A 14,564-nucleotide genomic window follows, 5' to 3' on the forward strand; every position below is an offset into this window, starting at 1 on the left:
AAAAGTTCACTGTGTTTACATTCATTTCAAATACTCACCACACCTGTAGTATTAATATGTGACAAGTATGGGCTGGGTGCTGCGGAGTTTGCCGTTGGGACTGAGCACCTGGTCGAAGGCAGCCTCAACCGCACACACAGGGCTCCAGGGCTGAGAGCATGCACGTGAAGTGGAATTAACCCAAATTTGAATCTGGCCCAGCCCACCTCACTAGCAGTTGAAACTTAGGGAAAATCACAAAACATCTTCGAACTTCAGTTTAGATTCCTCATCTGTGACATGGGGGTGCACAGGTAACCACTGCCATACGTGACTTTTGATTATTTTAGGACTTGATGTGTATGTTGATCTGGATCCTGCCTCTTCTCCAACTTTGCTTCTTAGCCCCCAGGAGCATTTCCTGCAGCCTCCTCTCCTCCTCCTGCTTTTTTCCTGTGTCTTCAATGCCAAGCTCATTTCCATCCCAGGCTCTTCGCACCTGCTGTTTCCTCTGCCAGGAGGTGCTCCTCCAAATATTTGCATCTCTGCTTTTTGTTTTGCTCACTCCTTCATTTTTTTGAGACAGGGTGGGGAGGCAGGGCTTGGGGGTTTCACTGTGCTGTCCAGGCTGGTCTCGAACTCCTGACCTCAAGTCATCCTCCTGCGTAGTTGCTTAGTGGGGATATAGGCACCAGACACCCTGCCCGCCTGCTCACTCTTAAGTCTTCTTGGGTTTCAGCTCACACCAGTTTCCTCCTCAGAGATTTTTCCTGGCTATTCGCACACTCTCTTCATAATCTTTCTCTTTTGTATTGTTGTTTTTGACACTTCTTATGTAACACTTTTCCAATGTGTATATTTTTTTAAAATCATTTCTTCTCATAAGGATTTGTTCAGGGCTGTAGCTCCTGGACATGGGGCAGTGCCCAGAAGAGTGAAGAGCTCAGTAAAATGTTGAACGAATGAACCAAATAAGGTGGCTTGAAAAGGGTGTAGACTGGTATAGATTAAAAACAAATCAACATTAGTGATTACCGTTTTATACTTGTTATTATAAGATCTACATATCAGAAGAAGGGCTGTGTGCTTACATTTGCATAACAAATTGGCTCAAAGAAGTAATTGGTCCAAAACAATAGTCCCATATCAAAGGTGAGGTCAGGCTCCACAATGCAAAATTGAAATTACTGGCAGCTTTGATCACAGGCTGTCTTCACTCTCCCCACCCACAAGGTTTACAAAAAATTCTTAGGCGGTTTTCCCCCTGGCCAAAAGGTGACAGCTATTAAAATGGCAGGTTTCAGGTGAGCCAAGTGAGAGGCAGACATGTGTTTCAGGGCACAGGAAGGTTATTTCCACCGCGTACAAGTGGATGCCGCTTTGGACACTGATGGACAGGTAACATAAAAAGGGTGTATCTGCAGGGGGATGAACTGGGAAGAAAGTATTATAGGTGGAGGGAGCATCTCATAATTTCCATCAGAGCCACCCCAAATAAACCTTCAAGCCAAGTAAGAGAATGGGACCTGCATTAGGAATGCAGCAGCCTCTGGTATGTCCAACCACATGGCCATAAGCCACCCATAAGCTTCTCCTAACCATTTTGGAGCCCCTACTGAATTTAGGTGTGGAGGAAAGCAAGAGCATGGATTCCATTATCCCCACTCAAGTGAGTGGCAAGATATAAGGCTAAGGTTCAAGAGCCTTGAATGTCAGGGCAACGGCCCTAGGCCTTTAAGCTCTCTAAGTCAGGCGATCGGTGAACGGCAGTGTAAGTAAAGGGGTTTAGGAGGAAAGACTGATTTGGAGAGTCCAGAGTGAAGGCTGTTGACAGTACAGGCAAGAAAGAGAGTATAGAATCCAGAATTGGGAGAGAAGTAATATACATTAAAAAAAAAAAAGAAGGGTGGGCCTGAGTTGCATGGGTTAGAAGTTTCCAGTGGGGCTATGAAATCTGAAGAGCTGCAACCTAAGTTGGGCGGGGTTTCATGGGGTTTGTTCTAATGCTTTTTTGCTTTTTGGCTGATGGGGTGCAAACTACTATGTGCCTCTTCAAAATAATAGCCCCTGGTGTCTACTGGTAGTATCATGAAATAGAAATTGTGAAGGCACTGTATCTTTTAAAAAAAATCCCCTTTTGAAGAACTTCCTTAAAAACAGCTATTTAATGCAACTCTGCCAGTGTGTTCTTGATGGTTGTGTCTTAACAATTCTAATTTTAAAAAAATATTACTATTTTTTTCGTCAGAGCCATCCCACTGGAAAATAATTTTTTATTTTCACGATAGCCTTCCGTTGAATTTACCATTCTGATATTAATGAAACATCTCTATAAAGGGTTGAAGTGTCTTCCCGGTAAGTTCTCAGCTTATGTTTTTCTAAATATCTTCTAATCACTGTTCATTTTTTCCTTTGGCCTAATGAGTGTTTCTCATTGTCTGCGTGTTCAGATGCAAGAAATATTAAGCAATCATGGTAATCAATAATGTTTTTGAGCTTTTTCGTCCCTTTAGATTTGCTACTTTTAATAGTTGTGATAGTCTTGTGAAGCATTTTAGTCAAAGAGAACATGTTCATTTTTAAGCATTTAATTCAAAGTACAACATTCAGTGCTTCTGCACTTTTGAGTCAAAGCAAGTAGTTGAAAATCATTGACATGACTTTTAAAAAATATGTACTACTGATAATATTCACTAAAGACCATGAGCCAAAGAGTGATTTCTGGATTTTCTTCTATTTTCTTTTAACTGACATGATGTAGTGATTTCAAAGAGCCAAATAGAATTTTGATGTTTAACATGTTATGTTGATATATGATGGATATGTATAATATTGGCATTAGATTACATCATCTCATTTTATTATTCAGCATTAAATACTAAAGAGTAAACACATTGTGTTTGCTGGAAAAATACTAAGAAGATAAACACTTATATAAAAAGAATCGCTAGGTTTACTTAATGGAATGATAAACAATTTTGGACCCACCACAGTTCTTTTTATTATGTGGGTTGGTTTGTGTTTGTTCCTTGTGTTGTTCTATAGAATGTACAGTTAAAAGCATTTAATTGTGGGTCTGTGTGATAATTGTTTACCTAAAGTAAAATCAGAATTACTTAGAGATAAGAAAGTAAATAACAAAATTCTAGACCAGTTTTCTTAACCTAGGATTCAAACAAGTCCAAGATAGTCTTCATAGGCTAAATTTTATTTGCAATTTAAGCCCAATTTTCATGGGAGGAAAAGGATGGCTTTTGCCAGATTCTCAGAAGGCAATATAACACCAAAGAAAGGTTTAAAAAAAAGTCCTACTTTTATAAGGCTATGCTAAGGTAAAAAGGATTTTGATTTTCAGAATTTTAGAATATTTAAAGTAATTTTGAAATACTTACATATACTTTTGAGTTATTTCCAATTTCTCTTATCAATCAAACAGCTTAGATAATTGACTATAAAGCTATTTTAATATTTAAAACATTTTGTAATCATGGAAAAGCAAAAAGAAGTGTCTGTAGAAAATTTTGTAGAAAAAAATTTGTACTCATCAAAGAGAATTCAGGAGGTACTCTTGGTTTATATAAGATATTTTCAGAAAATATCTTTGAGCAAGATCTTATTCAGAATAAAATTAGAGACTGCATTTAATTTTGCTTTTTAAATATTAAATTTTTTCAGGATTGTCAACTTGTTTTATTTTATTTTCTTCAAGCAACAACTGCTAAGGAACAGAATTGTCAATTTATTAATGAAATATGGTAAGTTGACATTTTAAAATTTTCTTTACTCTGTCCACAGAGGATGTCTATAGCATAATAATTAAAATTTTTTTTCTTTACTGTCCCTTCATTTTAAAAGTAAAATATATCGATCATATTAATAAGGATATGAAATAGTTTGCAAAGCAATTCAATTTTAGGTCTTGGAGACATACTTTAGAAAATAAGAGCATTTCACTTTTAAAGAACAATTCACAGGTTCTGTTCCATTGAAGATATTTCCTTGACCCTTTTTTCTAAATCACTCTCCTCTGCTCTACAACTCCTTGCTAAAATTTTGCAATAATGTTAAATACTATACTACAGAATGAATACCATTCTCTAAATACTATACTATCATGGAGTGGGTTTCACCTGTGATTGATTTTGTGCCTCAGGGTTCATTTGGTGATGTCAGAAACATTTTTGATGGTCACATCTGTGAAGGTGCTACTGGCAACCAGTGGGTAGAGGCCAGGGAAGCTGCTGAACATCATACAATGCATAGGCAGCCCCCTGACAACAGAGACGGCCAGCAGCAAATGTCCATAGTGTCAAGATTGAGAAACCCTCCTTTAGACTAAATACTATTTTAAATCAGGGAGATTCAGTTTAACTGGTAATTCTAAAACTCCAGAATTCTATCATTGTTCCAATAGACGTGTGTTGAACAAGACAAGCTGGGTCAAGCATTTGAGGATGCTTTTGAGGTTCTGAGGCAACATTCAACTGGAGATCTTCAGTATTCGCCAGGTAAAGATAAGTCATTTACCCTCTTCTGCTGGTACATCAAATGGCTTGTTGGTCACATACACATATAAGAATAATGATCAGCTGACCAGGTGTGGTGGCTCACGTCTGTAATCCCAGCACTTTGGGAGGCCAAGGTAGGCAGATCACTTAAGACTAGGAGTTCAAGACCTGCCTGGCCAACATGGTGAAACCCTGTCTTTACTAAAAATACAAAAATTAGCTAGGCATGGTAGCATGCTTGTAATCCCAGCTACTCTGGAGGCTGAGGCTTAAGAAGTGCGAACCCGAGAGGCAGAAGCTTCAGTAAGCTGAGATGGCGCCACTATATTCCAGAATAATGATCAGAACAGAGAAGACCTTTTCTTTGTTTTTTTCCTTTTTTTTTTTTTTTTTTTTTTTTGAGACGGAGTCTTGCTCTGTCACCCAGGCAGGAGTGCAGTGGCGTGATCTCGGCTCACTGCAAGCTCCACCTCCCGGGTTCAGGCCATTCTCCTGCCTCAGCCTCCCAAGTAGCTGGGACTACAGGCGCCCACCACCACGCCCGGCTAATTTTTTCTATTTTTGGTAGAGACAGAGTTTCACCGTGTTAACCAGGATGGTCTCGATCTCCTGACCTCGTGATCCATCCATCTCGGCCTCCCAAAGTGCTGGGATTACAGGCGTGAGCCACCGTGCCCGGCGACCTTTTTTTCTATAATTTAATTTTTTTTTTTTTTTTTGTAGAGAGAGAGTCTTACTATGTTGCCTAGGCTGGTCTGGAACTTCTGGACTCAAAAACGAGAAGATCATTTTCATTTTTACCTGAAGCATCCAGGATTAATTCTAGCAAAGGCAAAATATGCCCAGGAGCATCTAGCCTAAATAAAACTAAAGTCTCACATACAAAAATGCGGAGAATATAGAGGATGACATTCCACACAGGAATACAAAGATACATAATTATCTGCTATTAGAAATATCTGGTTGACATTTATTTATCTAATAGACAGTTCATTTTAACTATTCAGAAAAGGCTTTTAAATTGTTCTAATAAATCTTATAGACCTTCCACCCACCCAACAAGATATATTCTATCTGGAAGAATAAGTATTTTTAAACTTCCTCATCCATTATCCTATGGACTATGTAGTCTAAATAGAATGCAAATATGTTGTGTATTAAGTTTACATAGGGTATTACAGAGTGTTCCAAGATAAGAGAAATCATGTGAGCTGGGCACGGTGGCTCATACATGTAATTCCAGCACTTTGGGAGGCCGAGCTGGGTGGGTCACTCGAGCCCAGGAGTTCAAGACCAGCCTGGGCAACATGGCAAAACCCTGTCTCTACAAAAAATACAAAAATTAGCGAAGTGTGGTGGTGTGTGCCTGGAGTCTCAGCTACTTGGGAGGCTGAGGTGGGAGGATCACTTGAGGCTGGGAGGCACAGGCTGCAGTGAACCAAGATAACACGGCTGCACTCCAGCCTGGGTAACAGAGAGAGACCCTGTCTTAAAAAAAAAAAAAAAAAGAAAGAAAGAAAGAAAGAAAAGAAATCATGAGGTCTCAGCCGGCAAGGAGCATGTTCTCCAAATGGAATATGTATAACAGTATCCATAATAGCAGCATAATGAGATAAACACCACAGGAGAAGTGCAAAGTGGCAAGAAAACAGATAAGAGCAATTGCATCTGTAAGTGCATATATGTACACACACACACATATATATATATATGCACAAATACAAACTTTGACTTTTTTAGTTTCTTTCTCTGATTTAAAATTAGATTACAAAAATTACCTGGCTTTAATCAACCATCGTCCTCATGTCAAAGGAAATTCCAGCTGCTATGGAGTGTTGCCTACAGAGGAGCCTGTCTATAATTGGAGAACGGTAATTGTAAGTATCAGACCATCCGTCAGTAACAGTCAAATATCCTATTCTTGCCAGGCTTCCATTTCACATACACTGTCTGAAACCCAGCTTAAAGGCAGCAATGACTATGAAAATGGTTTCTTCTTTCTTTTTTTTTTTTTTTTTTTGAGATGGAGTCTGGCTCTGTCACCCAGGCTGGGGTTCAGTGGCTCAATTTTAGCTCACTGCAACCTCCGCCTCCTGGGTTCAAGTGATTCTCCTGCCTCAGCCTCCCAAGTAGCTGGGGTTACAGGCATGCACCACAACGCCCAGTTAACTTCTGTATTTTTAGTGGAGACAGGATTTCCACATATTGGCCAGGCTGGCTTCAAACTCCTGACTTCAGGTGATCCACCCGCCTTAGCCTCCCAAAGTGCTAGGATTACAGGTGTGAGCCACTGTGCTCTGCCTGAAAATGCTTTTTAAGGACCATCAGCTGTAGTCTGAAATTGACAGTCAACATGGATGATCATATGCTGTTAGGAAGGAAGTGACCCTTCATCATTGCTCTGTTTAGCCTCAGACTGGTTTGAATGACTTCTGTAAAAAGGAGGTGTTTTCAGGATGTTCACATCAATTGCTTCTCCTTAGTCCATCTGGGAAATTGCAAAAAAGTTTCCCCTAAAAGCCACAGGGCAAAGGTCCAAACTGCCCCTGCACTGGCTTTACCTACAGTCTTGTATTAGCCTGCTCTGTTTTCCTTCTCAAACTCAGTGTTATCTGTATGTATTGGACCAATTCATTTATATTTTATTAATAGCAGCACCTGCAAAGGGAAACATCCTGCTATCTCCACATTCATGTATTCTTTTGATTTTCCTCACACATCCATTTTATCAAGCAGTCTTCATGGGATGAGGTATAAATGTGAATTGGTTTTTATTTTTCTTCCGTCATTACCTTCAATCATGCCATGTCAAATGTCCGTTTTCTGTTTCTATAAATTGTTCCCTTGGGGCCTCTTCACAAGACATTTTATTTTAAGAGAGTGCTTCGGGCTGGGTGCAGTAGCTCACGCCTGTAATCCCAAAGCTTTGGGAGGCTGAGGAGGAAGGATCACTTGAGCCCAAGAGTTCGAGACCAGCCTGAGCAACAGAGCAAGACCCTGTCTCAAAAAGAAAAAAAATTTAAATAAAAATTTTAATTAGAGAGTGCTTTGGTTCCAGCTTAACCTCTTCCACCTCCACTTAGGATTCCCAGGTAAAATGAAAGATGCCCAATATTTTTATTTACTAAATCTGGCAGCCCTACTTCTTTCTACTTCAACTCCCATTTTCTAGCACGCACCTCACAACCTCTTATTCCTGGGGACTCCTTGCCTGCTGGTCAGTCTTCTTGACTGGGGTGTGGAAAGACAGCTCAAGCCCACCCCTTCCCGATGTTTAACCCTTGGAAACCCACATATTCTTGCCATATGTAAATAGTAGGAGCTTGGGCTGCTTCTTCCTGTCCTCTTTCTTTATTCTGCCTTCCCTTGGCTGTCATCTTTCTTTCTTTCCCTCCTTCCCTCCCTCCCTCTCTCCCTCCCACCCTCTCTCTCTCTCCCTCTCCCTCCCTCCCTCCCCCACCTCTTCCTTCCTTCCTCCCTCCCTCCAGCCCTTTGTTCTCTCATTTAGGTTGGAGTGCAGTGGTACAATTGTAACTCACCGAAGCCTCAAACTCCTGGGGTCTAGAGATCCTCCTGCCCCAGCTTCCTAAGTAGCTGGGACTATAGGCATGTGCCACCACGCCTGGGTAATTTTTAAATTTAAATTTTTTTGCTCTGTTGCCCGGGCTGTAGTGCAATGGCACCATCTTGGCTCACTGCAACCTCTGCCTCCCGGGTTCAAGCGATTCTCCTGCCTCAGCCTCTCAAGTAGGTGGGATTACAGGTGCACACCACCAGCCACAGCTAATTATTATTATTATTTTGAGACAGAGTTTCACTGTTGTCACCCAGGCTGGAGTGCAATGGTTCGATCTCGGCTCACTGCAACCTCCGCTTCCCAGGTTCAAGCGATTCTCCTGCCTCAGCCTCCCTAGTAGCTAGCTGGGATTATAGGTGCCTGCCACCATGCCCAGCTAATTTTCGTATTTTTAGTAGAGACGGGGTTTCATCATGTTGCCCAGGCTGGTCTCAAACTCCTGACCTCAGGTGATCCACCCACCTCGGCCTCCCAAAGTGTTGGGATTACAAGAGTGAGCCACTGAGCACCCAGCCAATTTTTTTTTTTTTTTGTACCTTTTTTAGAGATGGGGTTTCACAATGTTGGCCTGGCTGGTCTCGAACTCTTGACTTCAGGTGATCCACCTGCCTCAGCCTCCCAAAGTACTAGGATTACAGGCACGAGCCACTGCACCTGGCCTAATTTTTAAAACTTTTGTAGAGTTGGGGCCTCTCTGAGTTGCCCAGGCTGGTCTTGAACTCCTGGGCTCAAGTGATTCTCCTGCCTTGGCTTCCCAAATTGTTGAGATTACAGGCCTGAGTCACCGTGCTGGGTCCTTTCTTGTCTTATAAAATTTTTATTGTTTTCATTACTTAATTTATCTTCCTAGCTGCCTACTGACATCTTTCTTATCTCCCCTTGCCTACATGGGCATCCAGCACAGGAATGGAAGCCCATCTTCCCTTTCTGCTGGTACCACGGGCTTTAAGCAATCCCTTCTTTCTTGTAGGGAGGGTAGGACATGACATGACTCACAAAGCCAAAGATTACCCTCTGTCCCCTGGTCCTTTCCTTATGTGGGTTTGATGCTAGTGCTGCCCTGGGAGCTACCTGGCTGGCTGCAGTTGGGGGTAATTCCTTTAACAACCTGGGAGGGGCTTAGCTTCTTTTTCCCCTAGCTTTTGACTTCAGCCTATAATAGGCCACAGGGAAAGTCTCACTTAACATCCTGCTACATTATTTATATAGAACAGTGCTGCGGACTTCTATTTTGAAGGAAATATTCATCAATCTCTGCAGAACATAACTGAAAACCAGCTGGTACAACCCACTGTTCTCCAGCAAAAGGGGGGAAAAGGTACGTTGATCCATCATTCATTATATAGGTAAAAGAACCAGATCTTCCTCGTAGCCACTTTAAAGGGAATTTATAACTGAGTTTGGAATTGTATATGCAAAATATTCTCTTATCACAATTGAGAGTAATTTAACTCTGACTTCTTGAACCAGTTCAAGCCATTCATCTTGGGTGAGACGTCATATTTTTTTTTTTGAGACAGAGTCTCACTCTGTTGTCCAGGCTGAGTCTGAAATTCCTGGATTCAAGCCATCTGAAATGCTAGGATTACAGGTGTGAGCCACCACACCCAGCCTCCTATTTTTAAACTTTTAAATGTTTATTTATTTTTCACTTTTTGAACTTATTTTGTTAAAAATGGAGACACAAACACACACATTAGCCTAGGCGTAACAGTGTCAGGATCGTCACTGTCACTTTCTTCCACCCCCCCATCTTGTTCCACTGGAACGTTTTCAGGGACAATAACACATGCAGCTGTCATCTCCTATGATAACAGTGCCTTGTGGAATACCTGCTGAAGCACTTGCCTGAGGCTGTTTCACAGTTAACTTTTTATTTTTTTAATTTTAATTTTATTATTTATTGATTGTTTTACAGTTAACTTTAAAAGAAAATTAAGTAGAAGGAGTACAATCCAAAATAATGATAAAATGTATATATAGTAGATACTAGGTGATAGGAATTTTTCAGCTCCACTATCATCCTTTTTTTTTTTTTCCTCTTGTTGCCCAGGCTGGAGTGCAGTGGCATGATCTCAGTTCACTGCAGCTTCCGCCTCCCTGGCTCAAGCAGTTCTCCTACCTCAGCCTCCCGAGTAGCTGGGATTACAGGCACCCACCATCATGCCTGGCCCATTTTTTGTATTTTTAGTAGAGACGGAGTTTTGCCATGTTGGCCAGGCTGGTCTCGAACCTCTGGCCTCAGGTGATCCAGCCTTCCAAAGTGCTGGGATTAGAGGCATGAGCCACCATGCCCGGCCAGATAATTTTTTAAAAATGTGATTCAGGCAGCCCCCCAAACCAAAATAGGTTCAGAGAGACTCCCTCACCAATACATTTTATTTATTTATTTTTATTTTTATTTATTCATTTATTTATTTTTTAATTTTTCTGAGACAGAGTCTAGCTCTTTTTATTTTTTTAAATAAAAGTATTATAATACTCATGGTAAAAGACTCAAACTCAAGTACAAAGTGAAAGTAAAAGTTCCAGTGTATTTTACATATTTTTAGAAAAGCTTTTTTTTTTTAAATTTTTCACATGTACAAGTATATGCATATCCTTTGAAATTACAAAGGGGGTTATACTCTTGCATTTTTTCCTGTAAATAATATATCTTAAGTAAATTCTGGGCACGGAGGCTCACGCCTGTAATCCCAGCACTTTGGGAGGCCAAGGTAGACAGATCTCTTGAGGTCAGGAGTTAGAGACCAGCCTGGCCAACGTGGTGAAACTCCGTCTCTACAAAAAATACAAAAAATTTAGCCGGGCATGGTGGTGGGTGCCTGTAATCCCAGCTACTGGGGAGGCTGAGGTGGGAGGATCACTTGAGTCCAGGAGGTTGAGGTTGCAGTGAGCCAAGATCAAGTCACTGCACTCCAGCCTGAGTGACAAAGTGAGACTTCAACTCAAAAAAAAAAAATTAATTAATTAATTAAAATAAAAATAGATAAATAAATAAATAGATAAAATATATAGCTGAGGGAGTCTTTCTGAACCGCTTCTGGTTCAAGGAGGCTACCTGATTCACTTTAAAAAAAAATTATAGGCCGGGCATGGTAGCTCATGCCTATAATCTCAGCACTTTGGGAGACTGAAGTGGGCAGATCACTTGAGGTCAGGAGGCTGAGGCAGGAGAATCACCTGAACCCGGGAGGCAGAGGTTGCAGTGAGCTAAGATTGCGCCACTGTACTCCAGGCTGGGTGACAGAGCGAGACTCCGTCTCAAAAATAAATAAATAAATAAAATCTAAATATTAAAAATATATGGAAAACTTTAAAAGATGATGATCCATTAAGACTGACTTGATCACTCAATGAGAGGCAGAGAGTTTTGTTTAAGCTGTGACTTTAATTCACGATGTGTTTTTTGGTAAGTCCCTTTTTTCATTTCTCAATTCATAAACTCAAGATAATATAATATAAAAGATAATCTTTGTAAAAATGTTTGAGGTCTTTGGATGAGTGATAAATGTATCATACAAAAGTACTATTCCCCAGAGACTGTTTAAAGAGTTTGGGAATCCACTAGTATACCTCCTCGAGGGAAAACAGAATTTGGCTGCAAATTTTTAGCTACTGATAGATCTGGCAGAGCACGGTATTTACAGACTAACTCTGAAGTCACAAAATGGGCTGTCACTTTTGTTCTCCTGAGCTGTCATGCAAAAGAAATCCTATCAACTGAACAAACCCCACACAGATTCTCTCAACGTCCTGCCTAGTTATTTTGAAATATAAATGGCCATGTTCCTAAAAAGACAAAACTTCTAGTGGTACCATTTTATTTCACAACAATGAGAAATATCACAGTGTCCACTGCATTGTGAAATAAATAAAGTGATATAAAAACATTTTTGGCATTTCCATTTGAGTTTTTCTTTTTTATTTTTCAAGTAATTGTGCAGACCCAGAGTTAGCATTTTTGCCTAGGTCTTTAGTATTAATTTTCTTAATATTACCTTATATTTGCACTTTACAAAGCGCATTTACATCCCTTAACTCATTTGAATAAAGCCCCTTCAAATGACTTGCTTTCTGGAAATGGCTTTTTGAGGCTTCTCTTCAAAACCGCTAAACTTTGTGGGCCATTTTGCTCAATATTGTTCTGTAGAAAGTTTTGTTTTGTTTTGTTATTTGAGACAGTCTCAGTCTGTTGCCCAGGCTGGAGTACAGTGGCTCACTGCAACCTCATTCTCAAGTGATTTTCCTGGGTTCAAGCGATTCTCCTGCCTCAGCCTCCCAGGCGCGTGCCACCACGCCTGGCTAATTTTTGTATTTTTAGTAGCTACGGGATTTCACCATATTGGCCGGGCTGGTGAACTCCTGACCTCAAAGGATCCGCCCTCCTCGGCCTCCCAAAGTGCCGGGATTACAGGCGTGAGCCACCGCGCCTGACCGGACAACATTCTTAACCTCTCCAACAAAGAAAGATCCAGCTGAAACTTCAGTAGACCAGATAGATCCTTGACCTTCGAGTCCCGTAAAATGATGCCATCATGCATTCGTAAGGGCAGTGAGTAGGAGAAAAACCAGTCTCGATGCAGCTTTTAATTCGGTAGTCGCTGAACAAACCCTTCCTGAAGATGTTCTTGGTGTATAGCCACGGCGGAGTCTGACCTTGTTTCCCTTCATTTTAGGCAGGAAGAAGCTGCGACTGTTTGAATACCTTCACGAATCCCTGTGTAACCCAGAGATGGCATCTTGTATTCAGTGGGTAGATAAAACCAAAGGCATCTTTCAGTTTGTATCAAAAAACAAAGAAAAACTTGCCGAGCTTTGGGGGAAAAGAAAAGGCAACAGGAAGACCATGACTTACCAGAAAATGGCCAGGGCGCTGAGAAATTACGGAAGAAGTGGGGAAATTACCAAAATCCGGAGGAAGCTGACTTACCAGTTCAGTGAGGCCATTCTCCAAAGACTCTCTCCATCCTATTTCCTGGGGAAAGAGATCTTCTACTCACAATGTGTTCAACCTGATCAAGAATATCTCAGTTTAAATAACTGGAATGCAAATTATAATTATACATATGCCAATTACCATGAGCTAAATCACCATGATTGCTAAATATACGCTCATATTTCATGGTTTACTGGCATCGGAAATCCCTACAAATTTTAAGGATTTCTCCCTCTGTCTCTTTTTTCCCTCTTCTGAAGAAATTTAGAATTTTTTTCTTAAAGCAAATACTAAAGAGAAAAAAATTAACTTTATTGTTGCTTTTATCAAAGAGCATGTGATCTATACTAACTTGTTGGGAAGTTCTACCAATGAAAAAACTTTTTTATAATACTTTGTGGAGATTCAATGAACAACTTTATTGTTTCAAATGATCAAGCCCATTTGAAAGTATAGACTAAATGTCCTTGCTCTGCTCTTACTATTCTCTCTCTTTTTAAAATTTTTATTTTTTTATTTTATTATTTTTTAAAGAGGTCTCAACCAAGATAATTTTTTACTTTTATGGATTTAGGAGTACAAGTGCAGTTTTGTTGCTTTGATATATTGCATAGTGGTGAAGTATATTGCGTAGCATCCTCATCACCAGAATAGTGAACATTGTACCCAATAGGTAGGATTTCATCCCTCATACCCCTGCCATCCTCCTACCTTTTGGAGCCTCCTGTGTTTATTACTTCATTCTGTATGTCCATTGCTAAGCTCCCAACTTACCCACTTTATTTTATTTTAAAAATTGTTTCTTTTTCTGCATACGTCAGTGGATGCAGTCTTTTTCTTTTTTCTTTTTTTCTTTTCCTTTCACAGACGATGACAGCTTTTTCTGTTTGTTTGTTTGTTTTTGGCTGCTGACTCCCAAGCACAACACTGTGACTTATATTTTTAATTTTTTTAAGAGGCAGACCCTACCTCCGAAGCTCTTTGATTTGTCTTTTCCCACTTCAATAAGCTGGTCTAAATTCTTGCTATCTTCTATGCAACCACCTTCTTCTAGATTAACAGTGCCAGTACAGATGATTTGACTTATATATTGATTTCAGCATTTTCTTGTCATGTACTCAGGTAAGGAAATTCACTCTTGTATATCTGATGGCTTTACAAAAAATCATTTACAAAAAAATGACTGCATATGATAAAGCCTTTGTGCCAAAATGGGTTCATGGCTTTAAAAACATCACTAGAAATGTCTATTCCGGTTCCTTAGCATTTTTTTCTTTCGTTCTCTTTTGATCTTACCCATTTTTTTTGAGACAGGGTTTCACTCTGTCACCCACGCTCAAGTGCAGTGACACAAACATGGTTGAAGCCCAGCTAATTTTTTTTTTTTTTTTTTTGTAGAGACTGTTTTGCCATCTTGCCTAGGCTGGTCTCTAACTCCTGGGCTCAGGCGATCTGCCCATCTTGGCCTTCAAAAGTGCTAGGATTACAGGTGTGAGCCACCGAGCTGGCCCCAAAACTTTTTTAATGTTTAAATTTTACTATTATGCTAAGGAGGAGTTAC

The 14,564-nt window shown here is 40.2% G+C and overlaps 1 protein-coding gene across 3 annotated transcripts; it reads left to right on the top strand.

Annotated features, from left to right (window-relative positions):
* The first annotated feature begins 688 nt into the window (after positions 1-688).
* Positions 689-14,354, top strand: SPIC (Spi-C transcription factor). 3 transcript variants are annotated; one of them, XM_009181519.4, is made up of 6 exons: positions 689-2,334; positions 3,655-3,734; positions 4,394-4,487; positions 6,300-6,364; positions 9,274-9,382; positions 12,744-14,354. In XM_009181519.4, the coding sequence occupies exons 2-6, from the start codon at positions 3,732-3,734 to the stop codon at positions 13,169-13,171; spliced, it is 699 nt and encodes a 232-aa protein (XP_009179783.1). In that variant the 5' UTR covers positions 689-2,334; positions 3,655-3,731; the 3' UTR covers positions 13,172-14,354. The 3 variants fall into 3 exon arrangements, with proteins under 3 accessions (XP_009179783.1, XP_017801636.1, XP_003907080.1); XM_017946147.3 differs by having other exon boundaries at positions 866-2,334; positions 3,689-3,734; positions 6,252-6,364; positions 12,744-13,396; XM_003907031.5 differs by having other exon boundaries at positions 876-2,334; positions 6,252-6,364; positions 12,744-13,396.
* The last annotated feature ends 210 nt before the right edge of the window (positions 14,355-14,564 follow it).

The sequence above is a fragment of the Papio anubis genome, chromosome 9 (genome assembly GCF_008728515.1).
Source record: "Papio anubis isolate 15944 chromosome 9, Panubis1.0, whole genome shotgun sequence".
Taxonomy (NCBI): Eukaryota; Metazoa; Chordata; class Mammalia; order Primates; family Cercopithecidae; genus Papio; species Papio anubis.

What these genes read in the sequence shown, in the direction of transcription:
- SPIC (XM_017946147.3), top strand. An exon ending in AGATCTTCAGTATTCGCCAG is followed by an intron (nt 4,488 to 6,251) that starts GTAAAGATAAGT and finishes ATTTAAAATTAG; the next exon opens with ATTACAAAAATTACCTGGCT. An exon ending in CCAGCAAAAGGGGGGAAAAG is followed by an intron (nt 9,383 to 12,743) that starts GTACGTTGATCC and finishes CCTTCATTTTAG; the next exon opens with GCAGGAAGAAGCTGCGACTG.